This window comes from Arvicola amphibius, chromosome 9 (genome assembly GCF_903992535.2).
Source record: "Arvicola amphibius chromosome 9, mArvAmp1.2, whole genome shotgun sequence".
NCBI lineage: Eukaryota > Metazoa > Chordata > Mammalia > Rodentia > Cricetidae > Arvicola > Arvicola amphibius.
This window is the reverse complement of record NC_052055.2, coordinates 91,859,728-91,886,692: the sequence shown is the minus strand read 5'-3', so window position 1 is coordinate 91,886,692 and position 26,965 is coordinate 91,859,728. Positions and strand designations below refer to the sequence as shown.

The 26,965-nt window shown below is 47.2% G+C and overlaps 1 protein-coding gene across 2 annotated transcripts in view; it reads right to left on the bottom strand.

Annotated features, from left to right (window-relative positions):
- The window catches only part of Cnnm4 (cyclin and CBS domain divalent metal cation transport mediator 4), a 40,210-nt gene extending 24,580 nt beyond the window's left edge, over positions 1 to 15,630 (bottom strand). For both annotated transcript variants that reach the window (XM_038342492.1, XM_038342493.1), the window contains exon 1: positions 14,235 to 15,630. In XM_038342492.1, coding sequence (XP_038198420.1) covers positions 14,235 to 15,630 — 1,396 coding nt within the window. The remainder of the gene's footprint in view (positions 1 to 14,234) is intronic.
- Positions 15,631 to 26,965: the final 11,335 nt, after the last annotated feature.

Here is a 26,965-nt window from a genome sequence, read left to right as displayed (position 1 = left end):
ACAATGTTTAGTGCTTAATCCCCAGAAAGCAAAAATATACCTACCTTTCCAAAATAACTATAGCTGACTGTAAGTTTTTGGGGAGTGGGGTATTTTTCAATGAACACACAGAATGTCTAGCATTAGTATCATGGACCTATAATCCCAGCCCTGGAGAGGCAGACGCAGAAGAAGCATGAGTTCTGGGACGAATGGAACTGATTAGCATAGCACAACTGTCTCAAAAATAAAACCTTTATCTCTACAGGTAACAATCCACAGATTTCCAATATCTGAACTAGATCACCACATGTGGGGCTTTGCATTTTACCTTTTAAGTACTTTACATTCTTTTTGTTTCCTGTGTCATTAAGTTTTTATTAAGCCAGATGTGAATTTGAGGCTAGCCTCAGATAGACAGATAGATACTATAAACTCCTGTATCTATATTTCCATGTATTTGAGATAGGCGTCTGAGGATGGGTTATTTAAAAGTTTCTGAAATTATCTAACATAGATTCAGTTCAGATCTAAGGTGTCTGGGTGGGATGGTTAGGGACAGTTAGGACACACGAGAAAGCAGGGATCCAGAGTCAGGCAGCAAGGACTAAAACACAGAACTGGCTCCACTGCTTGCAATGGATGGAAATGAGAGAGGAGTGTGACCAAGTTCAGCCCAGAGGCTGACCTGGCCCCATAACCTGGTGTCTCTCCAAAGAGAGGGCGGGGCCATGGAGCCTGGAGGGCCCAGGGATTCCAGTGCTACACCAGCACTGCCTGCCTCCTTCCGGGTTTATCCTGTTCTAGCAAACTGCGGCTCCCTTGCCACCCAGTTCTCTTGTTTCAGTAGCCCCCTCAGCTTTGTCTAGTGGAATCACAGAGCTGGACGCATGGCATGCCGGCCTCCTCTTCAAGAGTTCCCAAGCCAAAGAGCCCTGTCTCCATCAGGTCTTTGCTCCAAGCTCACAGCCTTGGGAGGTTCCTATTCTTCACACCTGTGGGCAGTTAGCCAATAATTTACTGCCATATCTATCAAAAAGTCAGACCATAATGAGCACACACGTGCATGTTAGCCATAAATATTTGATAGGAAATTCTGCTAAAGGCTTTGCTGAAATCCAAGCACATTCTAACCCGCGACTGGTTTTCCACTGCATGAACGTAGTAATTCTACCCCATTACACATTAATGAAAAGAAAGCAATTTTTCCCCTTGGTGAACCCCAGTTGGTTCCTAGTAGTCATATGCCATTTCCAAATTGTTTACAAGCTATTAAAATTATTCTAGATCTTGATAGTCAAACCTGAAGGAGAAAAACTACAGCAATCGCAGAGGTGATGTAAGAAGTCAGTTCTAGAGCAGGGAGGGAGAGATGAGGAGGGGAGGATTCTCTGATACGTTTAAACTTGCTCACCTAAAGTGAGATATTAATTACAAGAAGGGGAAGACTTAATTATTAAACAATTATTTTTCCTGCTATTAAAAAAGCTGATGGCATCTTATAATAGCAGGAAAAACAATTATAGCTCCATCTCTCATGAATATAGGTGCCAACATTCCCAGGAAAGATATTAGTAAATTAAATTTAGTGATGTTAAGGGGGGGTAATAAATCATGAGTAAGACAGGCCTACTCCATTCGAGCAATGTTTCAGTCAACATGGGGGAAAAATCAGTACATTTCAGAAAAAAGGGGTTAACATTCAATCATATCACCAAGTAACGGGAACTGCCATGCAAATCTAGTAGCCTGGATCCACAGTTGTCTACTATGTGCATGCGTGCATGTGTATGTGTGTGTGTGTTTATGTGTGTGTTTTAGTCCATTATCATCATGGTGGGACATGGCTCTAAACTGTAAGCCACCCCAATTAAATGTTTTCCTTTATCAGAGTTGGCATGGTCATGCTGTCTCTTCCCAGCAATAGAAACCCTAACTAAGACAGCAGCTCATAATAACCGGTTTTGAAAACGTCCCCTAAATCAAGATTGAGGTGAGGATGCCATGACTTGTGATTTCCCAACCACTGAAATAAGACAAAAACAAGATGGAGAATATGAAAGATTTGGCAATGAATAAATAAAACACCATCACTCACAGATGATGTAACTGCACAAAATTCAAAAGAATATATAATTAAGTATTATTAGCCTGAGTGAGTTGATAACAAGGTCAACAATAAAAGTTAATTCTATTTCTCCGTATTTGTATGTATAATAAAAGAGCACATCTGTTTAGCCCTGGTTCTTAGCACGGGGCTTCAAAAGCCCAAGTGTCTTTGCTACACTAAGGAGGCAGCTCGGGGAAGGCTACCAGGTAGCTTCAGGAGTTGCTCTCCAGAAGACCAAACTCAGTAACTCATGCTTGGGACTTTGCACTGCTGGGCTCCTGGATGGGGGGGGACTGAGGACCCAGTTCAGTTCTGAGTGCAATGACTTCAATCACTCACGCCCACATAATGCAGTCTTGACGCAAGCTGGGTGGGGCTTCCCGGCTGGTGACCACACTGCTGTCCCAGGAGGGAAGTTGACTAGACTCCACAGGCACAGACCCTGAAACTCCAGCTCTCCCTGAACTTGTCAATATGCACCCTTCAACATGATATTGCTATCCTGCACGCTGCACTTCCCCAATTCTTTTGAACTGTTCTAGTGAATTAACAGGGCTGGGAAAGGCGGCTTGTATAAGCAGTAGAGCTTTTGTCTTGCATATTTCAGGCTTATGTTCAACCTTCAATCCATAGCACCAAAAATTAAAATTAGTAAACCTGAGGAGGTCTGTGGGAAACCCAAAACTTATAACAAGTTGGTCAGAAGTGCACAAGGAAATAAGGACCCCACCTGCAACTGACATTTATACTACAGTTCCATAAAAATTCCCAGGAGAAAAGCTAAGGATGGCCAAGATGCTCTTAAAAACAAAGGACTCACTGTTACCGGATACCAACTTAGTGCAAAGTCATTGCATTATGTCAAGGTAGTATTGGAACAAGGAGTAATAAATAGATTATTGGACTAGAGACTAGAGACAACCTCATACATATGCCACAGGTTATTGAGAAAACCTGTATCTTTGTGTGTGTTTGCTTTTCAAAAGAAGGTTTCTCTGTGTAACAGACCTGGTTGCCCTGGAACTTGCTCTTGTAGACCAGGTGGGCCTCAAACTCACAGAGATCCACCTGCCTCTGCCTCCCGAGTGCTGGGATTAAAGGCATGCGCCAACAGAAAGAAGTCTTTTTATTCAATAGTTAATACAAGTGTATGCAGGCAACTGTATGGGGTTTTCTTAATTGTCTTTTTTTTAAGTGATGCACACCTTTAATCCTATCACTTGGAAGGCAGTTCAAACTTAACTTGTTCTACATAGTGATTTCCAAGGCTGCATAGAGAGACAATGTCCCCAAAAACAAAAGAAAAGAAAAAAGGAAGAAAGGAAGGAAAGGAGGGAGACTTTGTATACATGTATATAATTCTCCAAAATAAATAAAATTATGATTTTTAAAATAATAATAAGAATGAACTACCATACTACAATAAAGATAAATTCTAGAAGGGCTACACATCTAAAAGAGAAAGACGAACTCTAGATTCTAGCAGACAGCATAGACAAACTTCCTGACTCATGCACAGGCAACAAATTTTAAACAGAATAACAAAAGCTTTACTTAACCAAAAGAAAAGGCTGATTAATTGAACCACTGCAACAGAATGAAGACAGGCCAAGTAGCAGGGGAAGTAGTTAGGCATGAAAGCATACATGGGGCCCCAGGTTCAAACCACATGTGTGCCATGCACACACACATGCACACACACAAACATGTATATACAAGATGCTCAAGTCATCAAAAGTCTTGAAAAGCAAGAGAGGGACTGACTGGGGACTGGGCAGATACTGTTCTGGGAAATGAGCTGAACAGCTCTATTGTACAACATGGTGACTGCATTTGCTAACAATGTGAGACTAAGTGTTCTCACCACACACACACACACACACACAAAAGCAATGTTAATTATGTGAGGGAATTCATACATTAGCTCAATGTAGTCGTTCTACAATGTGTACACATAACAAACATGTTAAAATAGGCATGATGGCACACACCTATAATCCTGACACTTGGGGAAACTGAGGTAGGATTATCAGTTGAGGGTCAGTCAAAGGTACTTAGTGAGACTCTGCCTCAAAAAAAAAAAAAATAGGAAAAAATGCCAGGCAAAGGAGGCAAAGGCAGGCGGATCCAGCCTGGACTACACAAGCCATGACTGGAGAACTGCGTTCAATTCCTAGAACCCACAAGGTGGAAGCTGAGAACCTACCCCTGAAAGGGGCCCTCTGGCCTCCACACTCATGCTAAAGTCCAGGCAGGCCTTGAACTTGCAATCCTCCTGCCTCAGCCTCCCTAATGGCCAGAATCAACAGTCCTAGAGCCATCCTTCCCTTCCACCACTCACCATTCCCAAGCCTCTCTCAGTCTCTCTAGACAGCTAACTGAAGTGCCACAGCCCAGGGCTTAACAGTGCAGTTTCTAGGACCAACAGCATGGGGTGGCACCTAAGCTACCGCGTGAGGAAGACTCAGCCTCTCTGAGCCTCAGTACCCACCTAGGAATCAAACAAGTATTCCATAAATGTCAACTTGCAGACATTTCCTTCCTTACGCTCTCTGTTTGCCCCTCTTCTATTTTATTGTTACTATTTTCAACTCTATGTATTCATTTATTTGGGGGGAGGGTGAAATATCACAGTATACATGTGGAGGTCAAACAACAAACTGAGGGAGTCACTTCTCTCCTTGCATCATATGATCAAACACAGGTCATCATGCTTGGCAGCACGGGCTTTTACCCACAGGCCCAGTGGCCATCTTGCAGGCCCTTCTCTCTGAGAAGGCAGCCGCTTCTCGGAGGCCTGGCCCAGAAGCCATGCTCTGCTGACACCACACTCCCCAGGCAGCACTTGCATGCTTCCTCATCCTTCCTGCTTGGATACTTCAAAGAAAAGCTTTCTGTTTTCGTTTGTGTGTCTGGTTTTTTTTTTTGGAGACAGGGTCTTTCCATGTAGGCTAAACTAGCCTTAAACTCAGGATCCTCTTGTCTCTGCCTCCCAAAGTGCTATTGGGATTACAGGTGTGTACCACCATAAGAAAATCATTTTGAGCCAAGCATGGTGGTTCATGCCTATGATTCCCACAGTCAGATCTCTGAGGCAGGAAGACAGCCATGAATTTGTCCGGTTTTTACACAATGAGTTCCAGACCAACCTGGGTTATATTATAAGACCCTCATCTTAAAAAAAAAAAAAAGAAAAAAGAAAAAAAACCACACAAATATGTATTCTTTGTGTCTGGAGCCTCGTGGCATGTTTTTGTTCCCTTTGATTCTCTTCTTGTCCACCAGTATGGCCTCTGCCTCCCTATCCTGGAATGAAAACACCTAAGTGGAGCTATGACTGGTACGCAAGGCCATGTTCCTCCTGCTTGACTAGCCTGACATTATGCCCTCGTAGTTGGGAAATGGATGCATCAGCAATTAAGATGATAGTCAACGTTTTCCAATTAGCAGAAAAACAACGTTGCTGGCAATGCAGTTCAATGATAGGACACTTGCCTAACCTGCTCAGGGCCCTGAGTCTGATCTCCGGCACCATAAGGGGAGGGTAGGTGACAGCGAGGAAGGCAAGATGGCTCAGAGGGTATGGTCACTTGCCAGCCCAGCAGGCCTGACAACCTGAGTTCCATCCCAGGACCCACGTGGTAGAAGGAGAGAATTAATCCCCAAGTTGTCCTCCGACCAACCCCCCCACCATACACACATCATAATACACACATTCTTCTTTTAAAAGAAAATAGTTTCAGTTTTCAGTTCTCGTTCAGTACTCCTTTGTTTAAGCTCGGCTTGGATCCTTACAAATAAGATAAACTTGGACTTTCTGCATATGGTTATATGGCCTTTTAAAAACTGAGTGACTGCTTTTTACAGAGACTAAGCTCTTTTGTATTTATTTTTAACTGGGGGGGGCTGTGCATATGAGTGTGGTGGGCATCAGACCCTAGAGCTGGCATTACAGGGGACTGTGACCCGCCAGACATGAGTGCTGGGAACCTGTATCGGGTCCTCTGGAGGAACAATAATTGCTCTTAATCACTGAGCCACCTCTACAGCCCTTATCATGGGCTGTGGTCACCAGCTGCCGTGAGTGCCAACTGGAGCACATTTTAGACAACAGGAACAGTAACAGTTAACACAGCTAATGTTTACTATACAATGACATAGTACTGGGCACAGAGCTAAATGCCTTGCATACTTGACCTCCTTCAGTCCTCACATCAACCCGGAGGTGGACACAGTCATCAGCATGGATGGGCAGAGTCACGGCCGCTAGGGAAATTGTTCTGAGTTCAAGAGTCAATTCACCGTTCTAAACATTTCACAAAAAAACAAAACAAAACTGGCTGTATATGTGTTTACTTATTTTTCCAACTTAATTTTAACTCTCGGGAAGTTTGAGGAGAAAGATTTAAGCTGAGAATAGGTCTCCAGGTTAGAGTGCATGTGTATGCAAGTGTGTGAGAGCCTGCAAGTACCAGGGTGTGGCCCTGCCTGTGCATGTAGGAAGGGCTGTGGGAGTGTGTGTGTGCTCACATCTATGCAAATGCAAATCTGAGGTAGGAGAATGCATGTGATCATGTAAATGAGCCTCCTGCCTATGTGGGGTCATGTGTGTATGCCTGACTTGGGTAGGGAAGGGATCTTCCTTTTACAGAGGATCCAGGCTGCCTGCTGGCTGAAGAGCAGGCATTCCAGAAAGCCCAAGGAACCAGTCTTTCTAGAACCCTGCCCATGTCACAGTAAATCAGGCCTGCAGCAGGGAAGCCACTCTGATGGCAAGCTCTGGGGAATGCTCCGGTGCCACTACATTTAACCCCTCAGCCAAACAGGCTGGCACTGCAGACCTGGCCTATAGGCTCGCCTTCCTGTAGAGGCACATGGGGCAAAACAAGAATGAAAGTACAGGATGATAGGAAGTCATTTCTTACCTAGAAAGAACTGATAGAAGCTATTCCAAAAGTAAGACAAAAAACTGTGCAGACAACGATTCTCATGTCAAAGTACCTATGGGCAGCTCCAGGCAGCGCACGCGGCTGGAAAATGAAAATGGGTTCTGTTTTGTTCTGATTTAGACAGGGTCTCATTATGCAACCCTGGCTGGACTGAAACTCAGAGATCTACCCACCTCTGTCTCCTTTGTTGCCGGAACTACAGACATGTGTTACCATGGACATGGTTTCGATACTGCTATTTGTGGTAAGAATTTTTAAAAAGTCCAACAATGGAAGTCAGTCTTAAACTTGCCCCTCCTCCCGGGACTGTCTGGCAGCCCTAGGCTAAACTCACAATCTTCCTACTCGGTTTACAGACTTGAGTGCTAGCTCAGGTGTGCACCACTACACCTAACCAGGAGAGTGAATCCCTCAAAAAGCTGCCACAACACGTCAGAATATTCAAAGTAGTTCCTTCATGGTCACATGCTGGTAGTTTGGTTTGGCTTAGATTTTTGTTGTCTTTTCTGAAGTTCTGGCAATGAGATGGGTGACTTTTAAGGCTACAAAGTAATAATGAACAGCAATAAGAAAGAAAAGAAAATGTCAAATAAACAAAACAGTAACACAAATAAGGAATCTAGACCTCAGAAGTCCCTTATATAGCCTCCAAGTTCCTTGCAACAGGGTATCTTGTCATGCTTAGTTGTGAGGATAACTATGGTTCAGGACAAGTGAGGCAGAGGGACCCAATGAGGCAGCACCTGAGGGCAGCTGTGACTCATGCAGATTTGCCTGGATCAAGGCTGGATGAAATGGCAGCAGAGCCCAGGGTCATGGTGGGTACTTGGGGAGCCTGGATAGTTCTTATATACTCAGAGTCAGTTCCCTCCAGAAATTCAAAGTGTCCTTAAGCCCCCAAGAAATAAGAGGGAGCCAGACAAGCAAGGGCTTTTCATGGGCTAGACAAAGCAAGTAGGAGGCTCTGTCAAATTCAGGCACTGAGACAGTAACATAGAAGCCTGGCCCACCTTCCTCCTATACATGCTTCCCTGGCTGTGCAGCCTTTTAGTAACCAACATCCGGTGAAGGCTAAACAGACTCTTTGTCAGTTCTAAGGAGATTCAAGCTGGCAGGAACGTGTAACTCTAAAGGCACAACAGGCTTCCTTCTGTCTTTATTATTCAGTGTGCCAGGCCTGTCTAGAGGATGGTACTAAGATGAGCAGGAGTACACGGAGAAAGCAGTGACCTGCACCCCAAAGCCCCTCCCAAGAGCTGAAAGCAGTTACAACAGGCAGAAGTACAACCCAAAACTGGCTCAAAGATCAATGAGGTCACTTCCTGTCTGACAGTCTTTCTCTAAGTGCTGGCACCTGTGAAGAGCCCCTGAAAGGCCATCTCTTGTCACTGCTTCTCCAGACTCCTAGCACAGACATCCTCCTCACGGAGGCCCCTTCTTCACTCACTGCCTCCGTAGCACACTGTCCTGTGATCCTGTGCTTTCAGTATTCATCCGTTTCCAGCTTCAACTTTGTTCAGTGATCCTTATCCCGACCTGTGCTATCAGGAAAGCATTAGAGCTGGGTGCTCTTAATTAAAAATAAGAGACTTTCGCAAAGTCAATGCTGCTATGCTGACAAGCTCTTATTAGGGCCTGGACACAGGCAGTACCCTCTAGCACACTCATCAGGATTTTAAGAGAGGTCTATCAGCAGTAGATCCTTGAGATCTCTGAGCCCTGGCTCCTTAGAGGGAAGGTCTGCATGTGGCACAGTGCCAGCCTGCTCCACGGAGCTCTGCTCCCTGCTCACAGCACAGTACCAAAAAGAAAGGAGGCAGCAGCCTGGCTGGCAGAGGGCTTTGTCAGCTGCCCACACTTGGGACGGATGCCCCATGCCCAGAGTGCCATCGACACACAGGCAGCAACTGTCACTCTCAGACACAGCTCCTCAAGATCAGACCACTGACTGACGAGGAGCTGATGGACAGCAAGTGTACAACTGCCACTGCTCTGTCCCTAAGCCCCTGCGGCTTAGATGTCCCATCCAACAGCCTGGGCTTTCCAAGCTTCTCCACGCTGCCGCTCCCAGTCCCACCCTTGATACCTTCTCACCTTCTCTGTGCTCTTGGCAGTGACAATGTCCATCCTGGCCCCGACTTTCCTCCCTAACCCCATGTGAGCACATCCACCTGCCCAGGTGCCTAGATGTTCTACACAGTATGTGGGCCAGGTCTGTCCACAGAAGTAACATCTGAGACCTCGTCAGAAAGGCAGACTTGCTGACTCATGCCTATAATCCCAGCATCTGAAAGCGGAGGCAGGAGGATTATTGCCAGTTCAGTGTCAGTGGGCTACACAGCAGTAGCCAAGTTGGGCTACAATGTGAGACACTGTTTCAAGAAAACAAAACCAGTCCAGTGAGATAAGACCAGGGTAAAAACACTCGGTTTGGTTCCCGGAACCCACTGGCAGAATGAAAAGAACTGACTCCTAAAAGTTAGAAGTTAGGGCAACGCATACACACACACACACACACACACACACGAAACGCAGAGTTTCAGTAAAAAGTCTGGGTGATCTGAGGACACGGGCGAGAGTGAGAGGGTCTGATGTACTCGGTACTGAGCAAAGGAGCCAATGGAGGGTGAAGCTTGTTTTCATTCCTCTTGCTCCAATCTCACCAAATCGATTCCTCCTTCTCCTTTCCCTGCCATGGGTAAATCACATTACCCATCCCAAATCACACACTAGACGCCTCAAATACTTGAACATCCATCCCACTCAGCCTTGGCCCCTCCTGCCTCATCTGTGCATTTGCACAACCAAGCCTTGGCCACACGTCTGTCTCCCTGGCAGACTGTGAGCTCTGTGAATAAATGGCTTTGACATATCTCTGACTCCCAACAGCCAGCACTGTGTCTGACGCACGAGCTGCAAAAAGTTAAATGTTTACTGAACAAATGCAAAAACAAGTAGGTGTCCGGGTAGGGGAGAAGTTAGGAAGGTGTGTCAGATGACAGGAATCAAGACAAGATGCAAAACTCATGCAGTGTTTTTGTTATTTTTTTTTCTTTGACTTTACAGTTATTCTGGGAATAAAGTTAAGTAGATGGGAAAATCTGACGTGGCACAGACAGAAATGTGGAAGGAATTTTTTTTAAAATGAGAATATTTCTAGCTTGCTTTCTCCTTCAAATTATACCCCACTAACTTGCAGAGAGGAGTATTAACAGGTTCAAGGTCACCTCATAGCTCAGTGACCACGCTGGATAGAATATAAACCCAGCTTCGGCTGGGTGCAGTTTGTGTCCTTCGCTATACAGTGGTCCAGAGGGTTATAAGGTGGGTGGGGAAAGATAAGACGGTTAAAGATGAGCTAAGTGCCTGGGAGGGGCAGGGCCACCCCCAGAGAAGGCCACAGCAAAAGCTGGAAGATGAGCTCAAGGTGTGTGTGGGGTGCCATTTGCAACTCTGTCTCAGCACTTGCAAGAGCATGTAAGTGGAAATGGAAATCGGGCTAGGAGTCACTGGGCACTCTTGTTTTAGGATGCCAAGCTGTGACAAACCCACTCCCAACACCCAGTTCTGCAAACAGTTCTAGGCGAGGTTCCAGTAGAAGGGCCAAGGTTCAAACTACACGAATCTGGGTGGCCTTGATGAACTGGCATATCTTCATGCCACACAAAGTCTTACTCCTAAGGTCCCTAAAGCACCTGCAGCCTGTCCTGAATGTGGCAGGAAGGCAGATAAGCATCTTAGGTTAACTGTCTTGAGGTAGGAAGCAGGATTCTTTGCCTTAATCCTAGGGGAGTTCAGCTCCCCACACCCTGCTCCGTGCAGGGGCATTTCATGACTCATCTTAATGAGGGAGGCTGTGTAAAAAAGGCCAAAGATGGCTTACCAGCAGGCAAATAGAAGAAACTGGCAAGAGGGCATCACACTCAGAGCCCCCAACTCTTCAGGCCTGGGATTAAGACATTATTACAGGAAGACCCTGGCTTTTCCGGGTGCAGATGGAGATGCCACAGCACTTCATTTGGTGTCCTCGACATTCTAAAGCTTCCAGAATAGAAGCAGTTGTCTCCCAAATCTGACAAGTCATTCATTCATTTATTCATTCACTAGGTAATGTTTTATTGAGGCCTTACTATGTGCCAAGGGCCATTCCAGAGCTATCGATACAATCATCAGAGCAGAGAGCCTGCCCTTTGGATCTTATATTCTACTGGGTGGAGATGGACTACCACAGCAAACCACTAAGCGCCAGGGCTGGCAGTGAGACGTGCTATGAGAAAAGGAAAAAGCGGCACAGGGGGGCAGATTGGGAAGGTCAAGTGCTATGTGGGGGCTAGAGGCCAGAACGGGGCAGCAGCCAGGCCTCATGGAGGCAAGCTGAAGAGGCAAGATAGGGGAAGGGAGGCACGCTAACATTCTTGGAGAAGGCTAGGGCAAAGGCCCCAGAGTGGGAGTGTCGAGGTGTGTTCAAAGAGCAGGGAAGTCTGAGAAGCCTGGCAGACAATCGTCCATTCATTTGTTCAGCTAACGCTCACTGAGGCCCCATCTGTTGGCCAGGCCTTAAGTGGTAAAAATCAGTAAGGCACCCTCCCCCCGCAATGAACTTACAAAGCTGGGGAGTGGGGATAAAAAAACTTGGTTTAAAAAAAAATTTACAGATTCAGGCTTAGTGACACACACCTATAATCCTAGCACTTGGGAGGCAAGTCCAGTCTCAGCTACAAAGCAAGACTGACTCAAAATAGAAACCCAAACAGACAGAAATATAATTACAGCTAGGCAGAAGGCTTCCAGCATAGTGGGTCTAATGCCCTTACACAATTTGGGGGTGAACGATCCAGCAAGGACCCTAAAATATACGTCACTCCATCTGGCATAAGGCTGGCGGTGCTGAATTGATCACTTGTTCCTTCTTAATAACAACAAGAAACAAAAAAGCCTTCCGGATGCTAAACTTGCAGAGAAAATCTTCTAAGTTGTAAGTGTACACTAGGTGTGTTTGCCACAGCCGGGGCAGCCTCAGAATAAGAGTAGGCACCAGATGGAAAAACCCAGGAGAAGCCACAGAGTGGAGGCATGGGCATGGTAGGCCACCTCTGTGGTAATTTATGAACTAAGACTGGTCTCCCAAGCCCTCCAGACATCAAGAGGGCACCACACAAGGCCCAGGGTCTGTTATAAGGGGTGGCCACCGCGTCACACTGGCATCACCAGTGTCCTGATGCACAGGGAAGATTGCACCTGCCTCCCCATGAACTGCTTAGGATCCACACTCCAAGGCAGGAACTCAGGGCACAGACCTCTGTCTAGGAGAGCCTGGTAGACCAAACTGTGGGGGAGGGTTTGGCCCAGAAGAGCTCTGGCCTAAGAAATGTCAGCTCTGTTTTTTCCAACTCAGTGAATGTACCCTTCTTCACAGGACAGTAGAGTCAAAGATGCCTTGCCCAGACCCAGCATGCACCCACAGAACAGAGTTCAGCCCTGTTGATCAGGAGCTGGACATCAAATTAAGTCAATCCATACTAGCTGGATCCAGATCTGACCAAACAGATGGGGAGGTACTGGTGGGTGTAGACGTCACCAGTCGCCAGCAACCACCTCAAAGACAGAGGCAGGTGAGAAGGAAGTTGTGTGTGAGTCTTCACCAGTCCCTAACGAAGCTACTGAAGAGAAATAAATGTTCAGGGTCCCTCGCTGCAAGACGAGGTGAGACAAGACATACTCCCCACTGCCCCTGTGCCCCAACTCTGACCCCTGGCCAAACAGGCTCCAGGGTTTGCACCCTCAAATCTTCTATACTATTTTCTGTCCTGGTTTATAATTCTCAAGACATCCTTAGCTCTGATGCTGAGTTCTGTCTAGAACACTTAAAGGAGAGAGGGTACCAATCTGCCCCCTTGGCCTTGACCCTGACTTGACCCAAGCACACTTTTTAAGACCAAATCTGGCAAGACCATCTCCTCTCTCCTGATCCCATTTCAGGACTGCTCACCACTTTCCAGTTCAGAAATGACCCCAGGCTTATCCACAACTAGGGTTCAAAGTGGTTCCTAGGTTAGCCTGGGCCTTTGCCAGAAACAATTATACATACGGGAAGAAGGCTGGGACCAAGATTATAAAGAAAAGTCCCTACAAAATGAACCTCAGGTTCTTCTCTAAAGAGTTGCCCTTTCTGCCTCCTCACCTCCTCCAGCCTGGGAGGGTTTTCCTTTGTAATCACCCTGTTTACAGCCACTTTGAGGGTTTCAGGATAGATGAGGGAGGAAGGCTTTGTTGGGAATAAGGAAAGGGGTGTGAGCCCTGAGCTTTGAGACAGGGGAGTAAACCCTCTACCTGGGAGCCAGCCAAGCACGTTAGAAAACACATGCAGGCGCGCATGTGTGCGCACACCTACACACACACACACACACACACACACACACACACACTAAGCAGTGCAAGGCCAGCTTAGGATGGGGGTTGGGGAGGGGAGGCAAGTTTATGTTTGGCACCTGGGAAAGATGGAACAATAACCAAAGCTTGGTCTCCATGCCTCTGCTAAACAGTGGGAACGGCTACTTGGCATTGTTCCAATTATGCTTCTGTGGGCTGGAGGGCTACTGACCATACTCCCCTGTCCCCAAATTTTCCAGCTCTCCAACCTGGGAACAAACTCAAGGGAAAAGGTGTGCAAATACTCCAACCTCTCCTGGTGGTCACTGATCAGCAAAGCCAGGAGGTCCGCTAGACAGGACCACCTGCTGAGCCACAAGCACATCCTTGGCTTCCTCACAAAAGCGGTCTGACTCAGAACCACACCACTTCATCTTTTAAGATACCCCTCAAATGGTTCCTCCCCTGTGACATCCTCAGCTTCTCCTCCCCGCCCTCGAAATCTCCAAGAGGCCTGGTGTTTGCCTCTTTACAAACAGGCATGAGCCTACTCTCTCTCCGTTCCCCAGCTCCAGACAAGTGTGCCTCTTTTTGATTCAGCTAAACACAAAGCACAGTACCTGTCAGAAGGCAAAGGCTTGGGAACTGTTTCTGCCACGCCTGATAACATGCACCTCAAAGGCACAGGAAGTGATGGATGGAGGGGTACAGAACCAATCACACAAACAGAATGGTAAAATCAGCAGATACAAACCATGCAGGGCATGCTTCAGGGGGATCAAGAGGTGTCAAAAGGAAACTTAACCAGGGACTATACCAGTCCTTACCCTTCTTGAATTCCTCCAGCATGGCATCCAGCTTGGTGTCATGGAAAACAAAATGTACCGGGTGGTTGTAAAAGCGAGTGATAGTCTTGAGCGGGGTGCAGTCATCAGGGTCCACGAAAGCCAAGTCTTTGACATAAAGGATATCTACGATATTGGATTGCTCATCTTCAAACACAGGAATGCGAGTATAGCCACTTTCCATGATCTCTGACATGGTGTTGAAGTCCAGGATGGCATCACTGCGGATCATGAAGCAGTCGTGGAGCTGGGTCATGATATCCTCCACAGTTTTGGTCCTTAGTTCCAGGGCGCCCTGGATCATATTTAATTCCTCCTTCACCAGGTCATTATAGGGCTCTGTCACCTTCAACATCTCCATCAGCTTCTCCCGATTGTAAACAGTGCGAATCTCCTGACCCAAGAAGAAGTCCAGGAGTTTGCTGATGGGGAAACTCAGAGGAAAGGTGAGCAGCATAAAGACTTTGGTGAGAACAATAGTGTTGGCACCCACAGCCAGCCCGTGTCGGGAGCACAGGGCTTGAGGTAAGATCTCCCCAAAGATGACAATGCCAATGGTGGAGGAGGCCACTGCCATGATGCCAGACCCGATGAGGTTGTCTAGAAGGATGGTGAGGGAGGTGTTTACCAGCACATTCCCCAGGAGCAGCGAGCAGAGCAAGTAGTTGCCCTTGCGCCGGATGGGCTCTATCTTGCGGGCGTACCTTCTTTCCTTTTCAGTTCCACAGTTCTGCACGATGCGCAGTTCCATCGGGTCCAGGGCCATAAGCCCCAGGTTGAGGCCAGAAAATATACCCGACAGCACTAACAGCACCAAAACGAGAAGGATGTGCAACCAGAGAGGCAGAAACCTCCCATGCTCCTCCACCATGAAGAGCAGGGAGTCCTTGTCTGTCCATTTGAACCAGGGCCCGTCCACCCGGGCCCGGGTGCACAGCGCGTACAGCTTCATGTTCTCGCTCCTCCTCAAGAACTTGGTGATCACCACTAGCATCCCCGACGTGTTCCCGCGGCTCACGTTGACCAGCCGCTGGACCACTAAGTCCTTGGTGAGCTCCAGGCAGTTGGTGGAGTTGTGGACCGTCTCGGCGTCGTCCACCTCTGTGAAGGAGATCAGGTTGCTGGAGATCTCGCTCAGGCTGTGGCCATAGAGCCTCAAGTTCACCATGCTGCCCTCGGACACGAAGATGATGCCATCCGGGTTCATCCCGCACGACTTGTTGCAGCTCGCCAGCCTCATGCCCAGGATCACGCTCTGCTGGGGGCTGCTCTGGCCGCTGGCCGCCCGCGTCCATAGCGGCAGCAGCAGCGCGGCCAGGAGGAGGCGCCCTCGGGCCGGCCAGCCGTCCCGCCGCCCGCCCCCGCCCCCCGGCGCCATGTTGCTCCGGTCCCGCCGCTGCCCGCGCCCCGCCGCGCGCCTCATTCGGCGCCGCCGCTCCTGCCCTCCTGCCGCTCCGCCGCCGCCGCGCCAACTGCCCCAGCAGCGGGCCTGACGTCAGGCCGCGCCCCGCCCGCCCCGCCCCGCCGCCCCACGCCCCTTATTTGCATGAAAGGTCCCGCCCCTACTCGCGTTCACGCGCCCGGCTTAAGGAGGTCTGCGCGCTTAAGGTGGAACGGCGCTAGGCAAACGCGGGAGCCCGCGGCAGGGGTGCGCCCAGCCAAGCCTCCGCGCGGGGCCCGGCTTCTTCCGCGCTCCCCCTTAGGGAACCCGGCTCCCTGGCCCCGCGCTCCTTCCGGATCCTCTGCACGCTGTGGCTCAGCTCTGGGGCGGGTGGCGCTTCTCCGCGGGCACAGGGAGGAAAATGCATTTCCCAATTTAGAAAAAGAAAAGGGAACCTGAGGGCTCAGGCTGGCACTACAACTTCCTTACTTCTGGGATTTTTGCTGACCTTGACCCGAGACCAGAAGTAAGTGGTCACTGCTCTCCAGCTCCCCCCAACTCACCGCTGGCTTCTGCCTAGGGGCTCTACCCGACCTCTAAAGCGCCTAGAGCGGCCAGGCTCTAACTTAGGTTGACCACCTGTCATTTCTATTTAGGGCTGGGTTTTCATTGAACACCCAATATGTGCTAGACACTTGTTTCATGCTCTGACGATATAGTAATGAACAAGTTAAAACCTTTGTCCATCGTAGTTTACAGCCTAGAACTGGAAGGATGGCGATCAGCAGATAAACACATACAGAACAGTTATTGACTCTTTCTGGCAACACAAAGTATTTTGCCTCTGTAAGAACCTAGGCACAAATCCTAGGCCTTTCAGATTTCCACTGTTAATCCTAGTTCCTGTCTGTAAATGAGAGTAGGAATGAATGTTTTGTTTTTGTTGAAACAAGGTCTTAGGTAGCCCATATAGCTTTGAACTTTCAAAATCCGAGGCTGACCTTGAACTCCTGATCTTCCTTCCTTCACTTCCCAAGTGCAGGGCTTATAGGCACATACCACCACACCAGGGTTGACTGTGTTTTTTAGTTACAGTTTTAGTTTTTAAGTTGATGGCCGAAAGAATGATAACAGCACCACCTGGCTAAGTATGTGGGAACAATTGGCTTACACACTGAGCGTGACTGGACAACCATCTGTGGAGGGGCTTTGCTATGGAGTAATAGTTGCCGCTGCTGGCTCTTTCAGGACTATACCCTTAACCCCAAATTGTGGTGAGTGGCCAGCTGAGGCAGCTGCAAGTGGAAACAAACAGAGAGGTGTGGTTGCTGTTCTAGCCTTGAGATCACCGCTTCCTGAATGGCCCTGCTTGGATGGCCCTGCTTGGATGTCATTCGGCAGCTGTGAATTGAGTGTGTGAGAATGACCACAGCCCTCCACCCACAGCTGTCCGCCCTGTGGAGGGCAGGACACGGAGGACAAACATCCTTATCTTAGTTGTGGAGCTACACTGAGCAGCAGGGACGGCTGGGTCTCCCAGCAAGGCTTCCCCGGGCCCTGGAGACACAGAAAGCCCTTCTCTGCCTCTCTGTACAAATTCCTGTGTTTATTTTTACTTTGGTACACAGTCTGCCAATAAAAGCAACAATCGATACCAGCAGCTAAAAGCCTAAACAGAAGGGAACACTCGTGGGGTGTTGTGGGGGAGGCTTGGTAGCAGAAGCTGGATTAAATGCTCTGGCATCAAGGGCAAGGGTGTCTGTAAACAGCCTGCTGGAGGAAGTTCCTTGTGAGTAGGTGCTTCACCTCACACACCCAGTGTATCCAGAAGACTAGGCTCTTAGTGAACAGTAGCCTCAGTTTGGGCATTGACAAAGACTTCCTGTCCCCCCCTCCCCGTCTCCTCCAACCTGGAAGGGTCACATGCGTTATTTGAAAACAACCCCAGGTCTCTGAAAATCCCCTACCAGGTTTCTCCATCATTCCAGTTGTCTACGGACCCCACGATTGCCCTTCCTATCCTTACAAACTTTCCCATTCTATTATCGATCAATTGGCTATTTTTATTTTGCCCTTTGGGGGCTGTGTTCACTGGCACGTTGTAGGTAGGCACTCAGTGGAAGCAATAGAAGCCAACAAAGGGAAAGAAAAATAAGCACTTGAGCTACTTGGGTTAAAAGAAGATGTAAAGAAACCGGGGAAATAAAGCAAGATAGGGACAATGGTGAGGATCTGCTGTCTGTTAAAGTCAAGCTAATTCACAATTGGATTTCCATAGTGATTAGGAGAAGAGTAGATTCCATGAAGTAAAGAAATATAATTTGGAGCTGGACGGTGGTGGTGCACGCCTTTAATCCCAGTGTTCAGGACGCAGAGACAGGCAGATCTGTGAGTTCGATGCCTGCCTAGTCAACAGAACGAGTTCCAGGACAACCATGGCTACACAAAGAAACCTTGTCTCAAAAAACTAATAAAACTAAAAATAGTAAGAAGAATAAGAATATCTTGCTGGGCGGTGGTGGCGCACACCTTTAATCGCAGCACTCGGGAGGCAGAGGCAGGCGGATCTCTCTGAGTTCAATGCCAATCTGGTCTACAACGGATAGTTCAAGGACAGGCTCCAAAGCTACAGAGAAACCCTGTCTCGAAAGACCAAAGGAAAAAAAAGAATATCTGAGCCTCCCAAGTGCTGGGATTAAAGGTTATACACATAAATTAAATATATCTAAAAGGAAATGAAATTCCTCTTTGATCTAGCAGAGCAAACAAGACTTCCTTTATAAAAAATGAATGCTCGTTGGGACCTGGGGAGATGGCTCAGTTATTAAAGTGCTTGCCATGTTAAGTATGAAGACCTGAGTTTGATCTTCAGCACTCATGTAAAAAAGCTGTGTGTAACAGTGCCTGTCTGTAATCCCAGCCCTGGGAGACAAAGACTGGAGGGTCCCTGGGGTTTGTCGCCAGCCACTCTGGCCAAATTGGTGAGCTCCAGAGTAAGTGAGAGACCCTGTCTTCAAAAAGTAAGGCGGAGCCCGGTCTACAAGAGCTAGTTCCAGGACAGACTCCAAAGCTACAAAGAAAGCCTGTCTCGGAAAACCAAAAAAAAAAAAAAAAAAAAAAAAAAGCCATAAGAAAAGTAAGGTGGAGTAGATTGTGACCTCCAAATTCCGTGCCTGCACACACATGCACGCGGATTAAATAAAGAAAAAATGGTAATATAAGGGATGTCAGAAGAACTCAGGCCTGTGACTCTGGTTGTGGCTGTTGTCAGCTTGCACCTTTAGGAAGGGCATCTGCCTTCCTTTCTCACAAATACAGAAAAGAATCTATGGCATATAGCATCAGGAAATTTAAACCTGGACGGCTGTGTGGCTCACAGCAACTAGGTTGTGAGAATGGAGAAACTTTTCTCTTTGGGGACAGAGAAAGACCCCTGTTTCTCCGCCTTAGAGTGGCTGGTCTTTACTCATTGGAGTTGTCTCCTTTTGCAAGTAAGGAATTTGGGGGAAGGTCCTCCTTAGGCGATGAGCATATCAAAGCATTCCATTCATGAGCTCCTTGGAGGTGGATGGTCCTTTCTGAGTGTAGACCCTACGACAGTGTGTCTGCCTCTCCCACAGCTGCGGCTGCTTCTTCTTAGTCCTAGACAATGGAGCTACCTTAAACGGTGTCGCTCCTTTTCTTGCCCCTGGCTTCACATTAATGCTGGGTTTGAGTGAAGAAGGACTCTGAACTGGCGAACCAGGATCTTACCCTTCCAAGCTAGATTCTTCGTCTCTTCACCTTCTAGGTCCTCAGGATGGAAAAACTGTAAAAAATAAATAAATAAATAAATCTGCCTTTCTGCTAATGATGCCCAAAATCTGCAGCCTGCCCTGAACTCACACTGGAAGTCAGTTGGAAATGTGTCATGGACCCTGGAGTGGAAAGCCTGACTGGGGACAGACGGGCATTTATCAGAGGGTGGTGCAAGCCATCGTCAGTATGTATAGCAAGTCTGAGCACTAGCCCCCTCGTAAGCCTACATATGTCCTTGTAATTTATAGGACATGTCCAAGCCATTGTATTGTCTCAGGAGGCAAGGGACCTTTCTCCATGTGTAGGGGGACAAAATGAGCTGAAAATTAGCTCAAATCCCAACTCAAATCACAGCAAGGGAGGGCATGGTTACCTGGGTATAGCGAGTGTCATGATTTCTGACTTCACTGAGTTCGGAGAATAAAGTGAAAACATCAGGTTAAAGGGCCATACCAGGGAAAGGATGTGCCTCACGCGGGAATGCCAAGCCACAAAGCAGAGAGACAGTATTAATTGGGTAAGTAGGTTTCAAAGGTCTCCTTGGGGGCAAAACCACAAGGGGGTGGATGCCCTGGTGTTGGGGGTCAGAGTTCTGCAGGCACACTGCGGGCTGGTTCAGCTGCTGACTAACCATGAAGCCTGGGTTTCTGGAATATTCTTGAGTTCTGTGTGATGATGCTCGGTGAGGTCTTCACGGGCTATGACAAGAATTCAATAGATGTGCTTAGTGATAACGATCATGATACAAATGATGTAATCAGAGTTTTAAAGAGGACATGGCCCTGTCCCTTGCTTTGAAAAAACATTTGCTCTTATTACTTAGGAATTTTATACATATAGTTAATGTATTTTGATCATATCTACTCCCCTTCTCAATTCCCCCTGGATCTCCAACCCACAATATGTCTTCCTTCACCCCCTTTTTAATAAGCGTCGGTGTCAGATTAGTGCTACCCATATGTGCTTGGGTGTGGGGCTGTAGCCTGGAACGTGGGGAACCTACCAGTGGCTGCACTCACCAAGAGATATTAACCCTTCCTCCCCCACCAGCTATTAACTACCAATAGTTTCTCAGGTAGGGGTGGGGGATCTCATGAGCCTCTTCCACATTCGTTCTGAAAATTTCACTGGCTTGTTCTTGTACGATAACCGCAAGTGCTGTTAGTTCTTGAGTGTAGTGAGCATGTCATCTCCAGAAGATAGCATCCCACAGCTCTGCTCCTCACACTCCTGCTTTAAAGCTCTCCTAAGCCTGAGCCTTAGTGGTGCTTATGGAGGAGGGAGCCATTAGTATAGACCGGCCCATTTAGAGCTGAGCGCTCACTCACTCACTCTCAGCACTTCGCCTACTTCTGAATCCCCTCGCAAGACGCTTCCCCGACAAAGGAGAGAGCAGCACAAATCTATGGGCATCCACATAAATATTTAAAAGGCAGTCTGGCAACATGGTCATTTAGCGAAACAATAATAGCAGGCTCCTCCCTAGATGCCCTCATTCTTTTTTTAATCATTGTGTGTCCCCATCTACCCCTGGCCACACAGTCTTATTCTTCCCTTTTCTCCAAAGGGAGATCTGTAGAGAATGGTGGGGCAGGAGGGAGAAGCTGAGAGAAAGGTCACATAGGACCAAATAAGATCACATCTGGACACTAGCCTCTGGGGAAGGGAGCAAGGAAGACGGAGTGGCAGTGGTGCTGGGTAGAAGTGAGCTGGAGACAGGTCTTCAAAGGAGTCAGAACCTGGAAGTCTATGCAAATCAGGGAGAGAGAAGCCCACTGTTCAGCATCCAGGAGAGCCCAGCATCCAGCCTACCATCCAGCCTACCATTTAGCATCCAGCCTACCATCCAGCATCCAGGAGACCCCCAGCATCCAGCCTACTGTTCAGCATCCAGAAGACCCTGTTTGTCTAAAGCCTCTGTTAAGCTCCAGGTCTTTGGTCACATGGACCCGAGGGTCTCTACAGACCCCAGGACATACCCCCCTCTTTCCTCTGCTGCCCACTGCCACCTATGCACTGGAACACCCACTGTCCCCAAGTCTGGTTACCCCAGCAAGATTTTTCTTCTGCTTCTGAAAGCACACAAAGATTGTATATTTGAAAAAAAAAAAAAAAAAACGAAAACAACAAATAAGCCGGGCGGTGGTGGCGCACACCTTTAATCCCAGCACTTGGGAGGAGAGGCAGGCGGATCTCTGAGTTTGAGGCCAGCCTGGTCTACAAGAGCTAGTTCCAGGACAGACTCTAGAAACTACAGGGAAACCCTGTCTCGGAAAAAAAAAAAAGAAAAAAGAAAGATTGTTTATTTGTCTGTATGTATGTCTGTTTCTATCTCTTTTGATTCTTTGGTATAGGGATCAAACCTAAGGTTTTTACTTGTGTAGCACATAAGTGTTCTAACATTGGGCTTCATCCCTAGTTCTTTATATATTCTTGAAACAAGTCCTCTGTTCTAAGATTGTGGTTTACATCGATGGTCTTCCATCCAATGGGTCGTTTTTTTCTTTGTTGGTGACAGGCTGGCCTTGAACTCAATATCCTTGGCCACCAAGCTCTCGAGTGCTGGCATTCCCGGCCAGTGCCGTCACTCCCACCTCTTCAGGGTGCTTTGGTATCTGGTGCTGGAGAGGGAACACAGGGCCTCACACTTGTAAAGAAATGCTCTACCACTAAGCTGTACCCACAGCCCTGACCTTTTTGTATTATTAGGGATTAGCTAGTGATGCTAGAGAAAAGGAAAGACTGAGATAACAAACCTGACTGTTTACAGAGGATTCAAAGCGAAGTGCCTGGGATCACTGCTCCCTGGGACCTCTGACCTTTGTGTGGATTTGAAGCTGATCAGTGGGTTCGTTCATTCCTGGCCTTGACAAGTCTCACTTTCTCAAGCTTCTTATCCCAAATGATCAACAGATAGAGGTAGCCTTGTTTGGAAAAGATAAGAGAAAATACAAAGGGTAGCACACTGTAGGGCCTCTTAATCAGTGAGCCTTCCCTAGGTTTACACAATGTAATTCGATGCTGGATTGCTTTGCCTAGCGTATGCCAGACCCCGGGGCTCAATCTGCAGCGTGAAGAAAAGGAGACCAGAATATCAAGAGAATTATTGTAAAGATTAAGGACCATTCCAGTGCCCACCTGGCTTTGGGTAAAATTAAATTCAAAAGAAATTTCACAGAAGCTTCTTCCACTTTTGCAGTGCCTGGCAAGACAGAAGCAGTGTCTCTCCAACAGATCAGCACTCACCAGCATGGCTAGTCCTGTGAGCCAGCTTCTTCTAGGGACTCCCTCTTTCTGCCTTTTGCGGGCACATATGGGGCCTTTGCCATTTCCATGAACCATCTCCCCAGCTTTCAAAAATGTTCTTAAACCCGGCATGGTAGTACACGCCTTTAATCCCAGTACTCAAGAGGAAGAGGAAGGCGGCTCTCTATGAGTTTGAGGCTGGCCTGGCCTACAAAGCGAGTTCCAGGACAACCCCACTCCCCCCTTCTGTGTGTGTGTGTGTAGTGTGTGTGTACGTGTGTATCGGAGCCCAGGAAAGCTAGAGGCATCTGACCCCTAGAGCTGGAGGAGCTGGAGCTGGAATAGAGGCAGTAATGAGAGCCAGAGGATGTGCAGGACCCAGCTCAGCTGTATGCACTCTAGCCCACTGAGCCATCTCTCTAGCCCATCTATTGTGGTTTTTTGTTTTTGTTTTTGTTTTTGTTTTTGGTTTTTTTTTTTTTTTTTTTTTGGTTTTTCGAGACAGGGTTTCCCTGTAGTTTCTAGAGCCTGCCCTGGAACTAGCTCTTGTAGACCAGGCTGGCCTCGAACTCAGAGATCCGCCTGCCTCTGCCTCCCGAGTGCTGGGATTAAAGGCATGCGCCACCACCGCCTGGCTTTGTGTTTTATTTTTTAAGATTTATTTAATTTTATATGCATGTATTTTTTTCCTGCATGTATGTGTGTATACCACATGTGTGCCCAGTGCCCACGGAGGTAAGAAGAGGGTTTTAGAACCTTTGAAACTGGAGTTATAAATAATTGTGAGCCACTAAGTACGTGCTGGGAACTGAATCCAGAACCTCCATAAGAGCTCTTAACTATTGAAACATCTCTCTGGCCTTGGTATTTTACTTCCAAAGGGAGAGAAAAAAAAGTCTGATCTTGACTCAGTCAAATTGATTTTTTCTTTCTCTTTCTTTCTTTCTTTCTTTCTTTCTTTCTTTCTTTCTTTCTTCCTTCCTTCCTCCCTTCCTTCCTTCCCTTCTTTCTTTTTTTCTTTTTCTTTTTCTTTTTTTTTTTTAGACAGTTCTCTGTGTAGCACTGGGCCCTGGCTGTCCTGGAACTCACTCTGTAGACCAGGCTGGCCTCAAACTCAGAGACCCATCTGCCTCTGTCTCCTGAGTGCTAGAACCACTTGGCCGCCACCACCCAGCTTAAATTGATGTCTTCAACAATCCACAACAAGAACAATACTGGTCTCATGTGTTGCTATAAGCATCCTATTAGAACTGCCCTTGACCCTGGGAGAGAGGATTAGAATGTTCTCTTTGCCAGTTCTCTGTCATTGGTGTCATTGGCACATTCATGGTGTGCTGGCTAGTTTCACGTCAATTGGACAAAAGTAAAAGTCATCTGAAAGGAGGGAACCTCAACTGAGAAAATGCCCCCCATAAGATCTGGCTGTAAGGGATTTTCTTAATTAGCAATTGATGGGGGAGGGTCCTGCCCATTGTAGGTGGTGCAACTCCTGGGCTGTTGGTCCTGGATCCTTTAAGAAAGCAGGCTGAGCAAGCCAGTAAGCAGCACCCCTCCATAGCCTCTGCACCAGCTCCTGCCTCCAGGTTCCTGCCTGACTTGAGCTCCTGTCCTGACTTCCTTTGATGATGATCTATGCGGTGGAAGCATAAGCTGAATGAACCCTTTCCTCCCCAAGTTGCATTGGTCATGGTGGTGTTTTATCACAGTGATAGTAACCTAAGACATATGGTAATTTTACAATGTGGCAATCAATCACCTCGGGCAAATCAATAAGGCAAGCTTTGATTGTGTCCCCGCCCCACCCAGAAATCAGGGCATGAGATCTTCATTCCCAGGTGTCCAGATTTCCTCAGGTTTAGCTAATGATTGCCACCACACAAGCTCCTCGGAAGAGCCTGTAGTGTGTGTTGCTGGGCCTCAGGGCCTTTTACACAAGAGGACTGAATCAGAGGCAGGCTCTGTCCTAATCTAAATTCTTGGCTGCACAGTCCTTCCTGGGGCTATAGTTTGGGTGTGTCCCCTAGAGTTCATGTGTTGGAAATTCAGCCCCCAAAGTGATGTGTTGATGGTATCTGCAAGTAGAGACTTTGAGAAGGAATTAGGATTAGGCAAGATCACTATGAGGGCAATAGAATGAGGGCACTAGTGACTATAGAAGAGGGAGAGGCCTGGCATGCTTTCAGTCTCCCCATGGCATTTCTTCTGCCATGGTATGGCACAGGCACAGGCTCTTACCGGCTGCTGAGAACCTGCTCTTGGACTTCTCCCACCCCAGAGCCGTGAGTCCAGCGGAGATCTATTCTTTATAAACTAACTGGTCTCAAGGAATTTGTTATAAGAACAAATAAACAAAGGTATTAGTCAACCAGATGGGGGAAAATACAATTATTTCCACTACCTGAAGGAAAAGGCTATCTTAGACTGAATTGCAGGGGATTACTTTGATCTGTTCCAGGGCCTGTCTTCCATGGCTCAATCCACTCCTGTCCTTGGGGATGGATGGGCACCTCTTTCATCTTCTCCGATGTCTTTTCTTTTTTTAGATTTTACTTTTTTTTTTTTATAAGTGTTTGCCTAAATATGTATCTGTGCACCATGTGTGTTCAGGGCCCATAGAGGAGCAGAAGAGGGTATCAAATCCCCTGGCCTGGAGTTACAGACCGTGAGCTTCCCTGTGGGTGCAGAGAACCAACTGATAAATAAAAACAATACGGGAAAATTTTTTTTTGCACTTATTTATTTTAGTGTGCGTATATGTGTGTGTGCTGCTACACTTGTTTGGAGATCAGAGGACAACTGATCTCCAGAGTTGGTTTTCTCCTTCTGCTGTGTAGGCACTGGGGCTTGAACTCAGGTCCTTAGGCTTGGCAGCAAGCACCTTTATCCACTTAGTCATCTCTATGGCCCCTGTATATAATAATGAAAAATTAAGAAAACTAGTCATTATTGTTTGTTTCTTTTCTCTGTTCCTTATTACATATCTTGCCCCATCGGCAGCACAAATCTTTGCTCACTTTACATCATTTTTATGTGTTTTTAATTTAATTAAATTTATTTTTTTTCAAGACAAGTCATCACTCTGTAAGTCTGGCTGTCCTGAAATGCTCTCTGTAGACCAGACTGGCCTTGAACTCACAGAGATCCACCTGCTTCTTCCTTGTGAGAGCTGGGATTAAAGGTGTGTGCGCTACACTTTACATTATTTTAGAACAAGGTGGAGTTTTCATTTCTTTCTCCAAAGGAGATTTGGAAAACTTAAGAAACCTGTTAAGGCTTACACAGAAGCGGATTTTGACCCCATTTATGCTTGTCCTGATTCTAACCCTTCAGGACCCCTGCACATCTTCCCGTGGGCCTGTGTTCGAGGAACAGAAGAGTAAATACTTTTTTGAGGAATTTCAACTTTTTCCCCCAAGTAAAAGTGCTTAAGTGATTTCTATCAAATTTCTTCTGATAATTTGGAAGGATCCCACTGCTTTGCTTTACTTTTAGCATTAAAACCCCAGTCAAGCTAAGTGAGGCAGTGCACAACTTTAATCCCAACACTCGTGAAACAGAGGCAGGTGGATCTCTCTCAGTTTGAGATCAGCCCGATCTACCTAGCAAGTTCTATGGCAGCCAGAGCTACATAGTGAGACCCTGTTTCAAAACCAAATGAACAACAATAAAGCTGGCCAAGCGGGGCTGGAGAGATGGCTCAGCAGTTAAGAGCATTGACTGCTCTTACAAAGGTCTTGAGTTCAATTCCCAGCAACCACATGGTGGCTCACAACCATCTGTAATGGGGTCTGGTGCCCTCTTCTGGCCTGCAGGCATACACATAAGACAGAATATTGTATACATAATAAATAAATATTTAAAAAAAATAAAGCTGGCCAAGGGATTGGAGAGCTGAGTCAGCTGTTGAGCGTGTGTTCTACCTTTGCAGATGACCTGAATCAGTTCCTAGTTCATGTCAGGAAGCTCATGGTGACTCCAGTTCCAGGGGCTCCCATATGCTCTCTGGTCCTAGCAGGCAACTACACTGTCATGCATGTACCATACACAGACACACATACTTATACGTCATTTTTGTTTCTTTCTTTTTTCTTTTTTTTTTTTGTTTTTCGAGACAGGGTTTCTCTGTGGCTTTGGAGCCTGTCCTGGAACTAGCTCTTATAGACCAGGCTGTCCTTGAACTCACAGAGATCCTCCTGTCTCTGCTTCCCAAGTGCTGGGATTAAAGGCGTGCGCCACCACAGCCCAGCATATATGTCATTTTTTAATAAGGGGCTAGAGAGATAGCTCA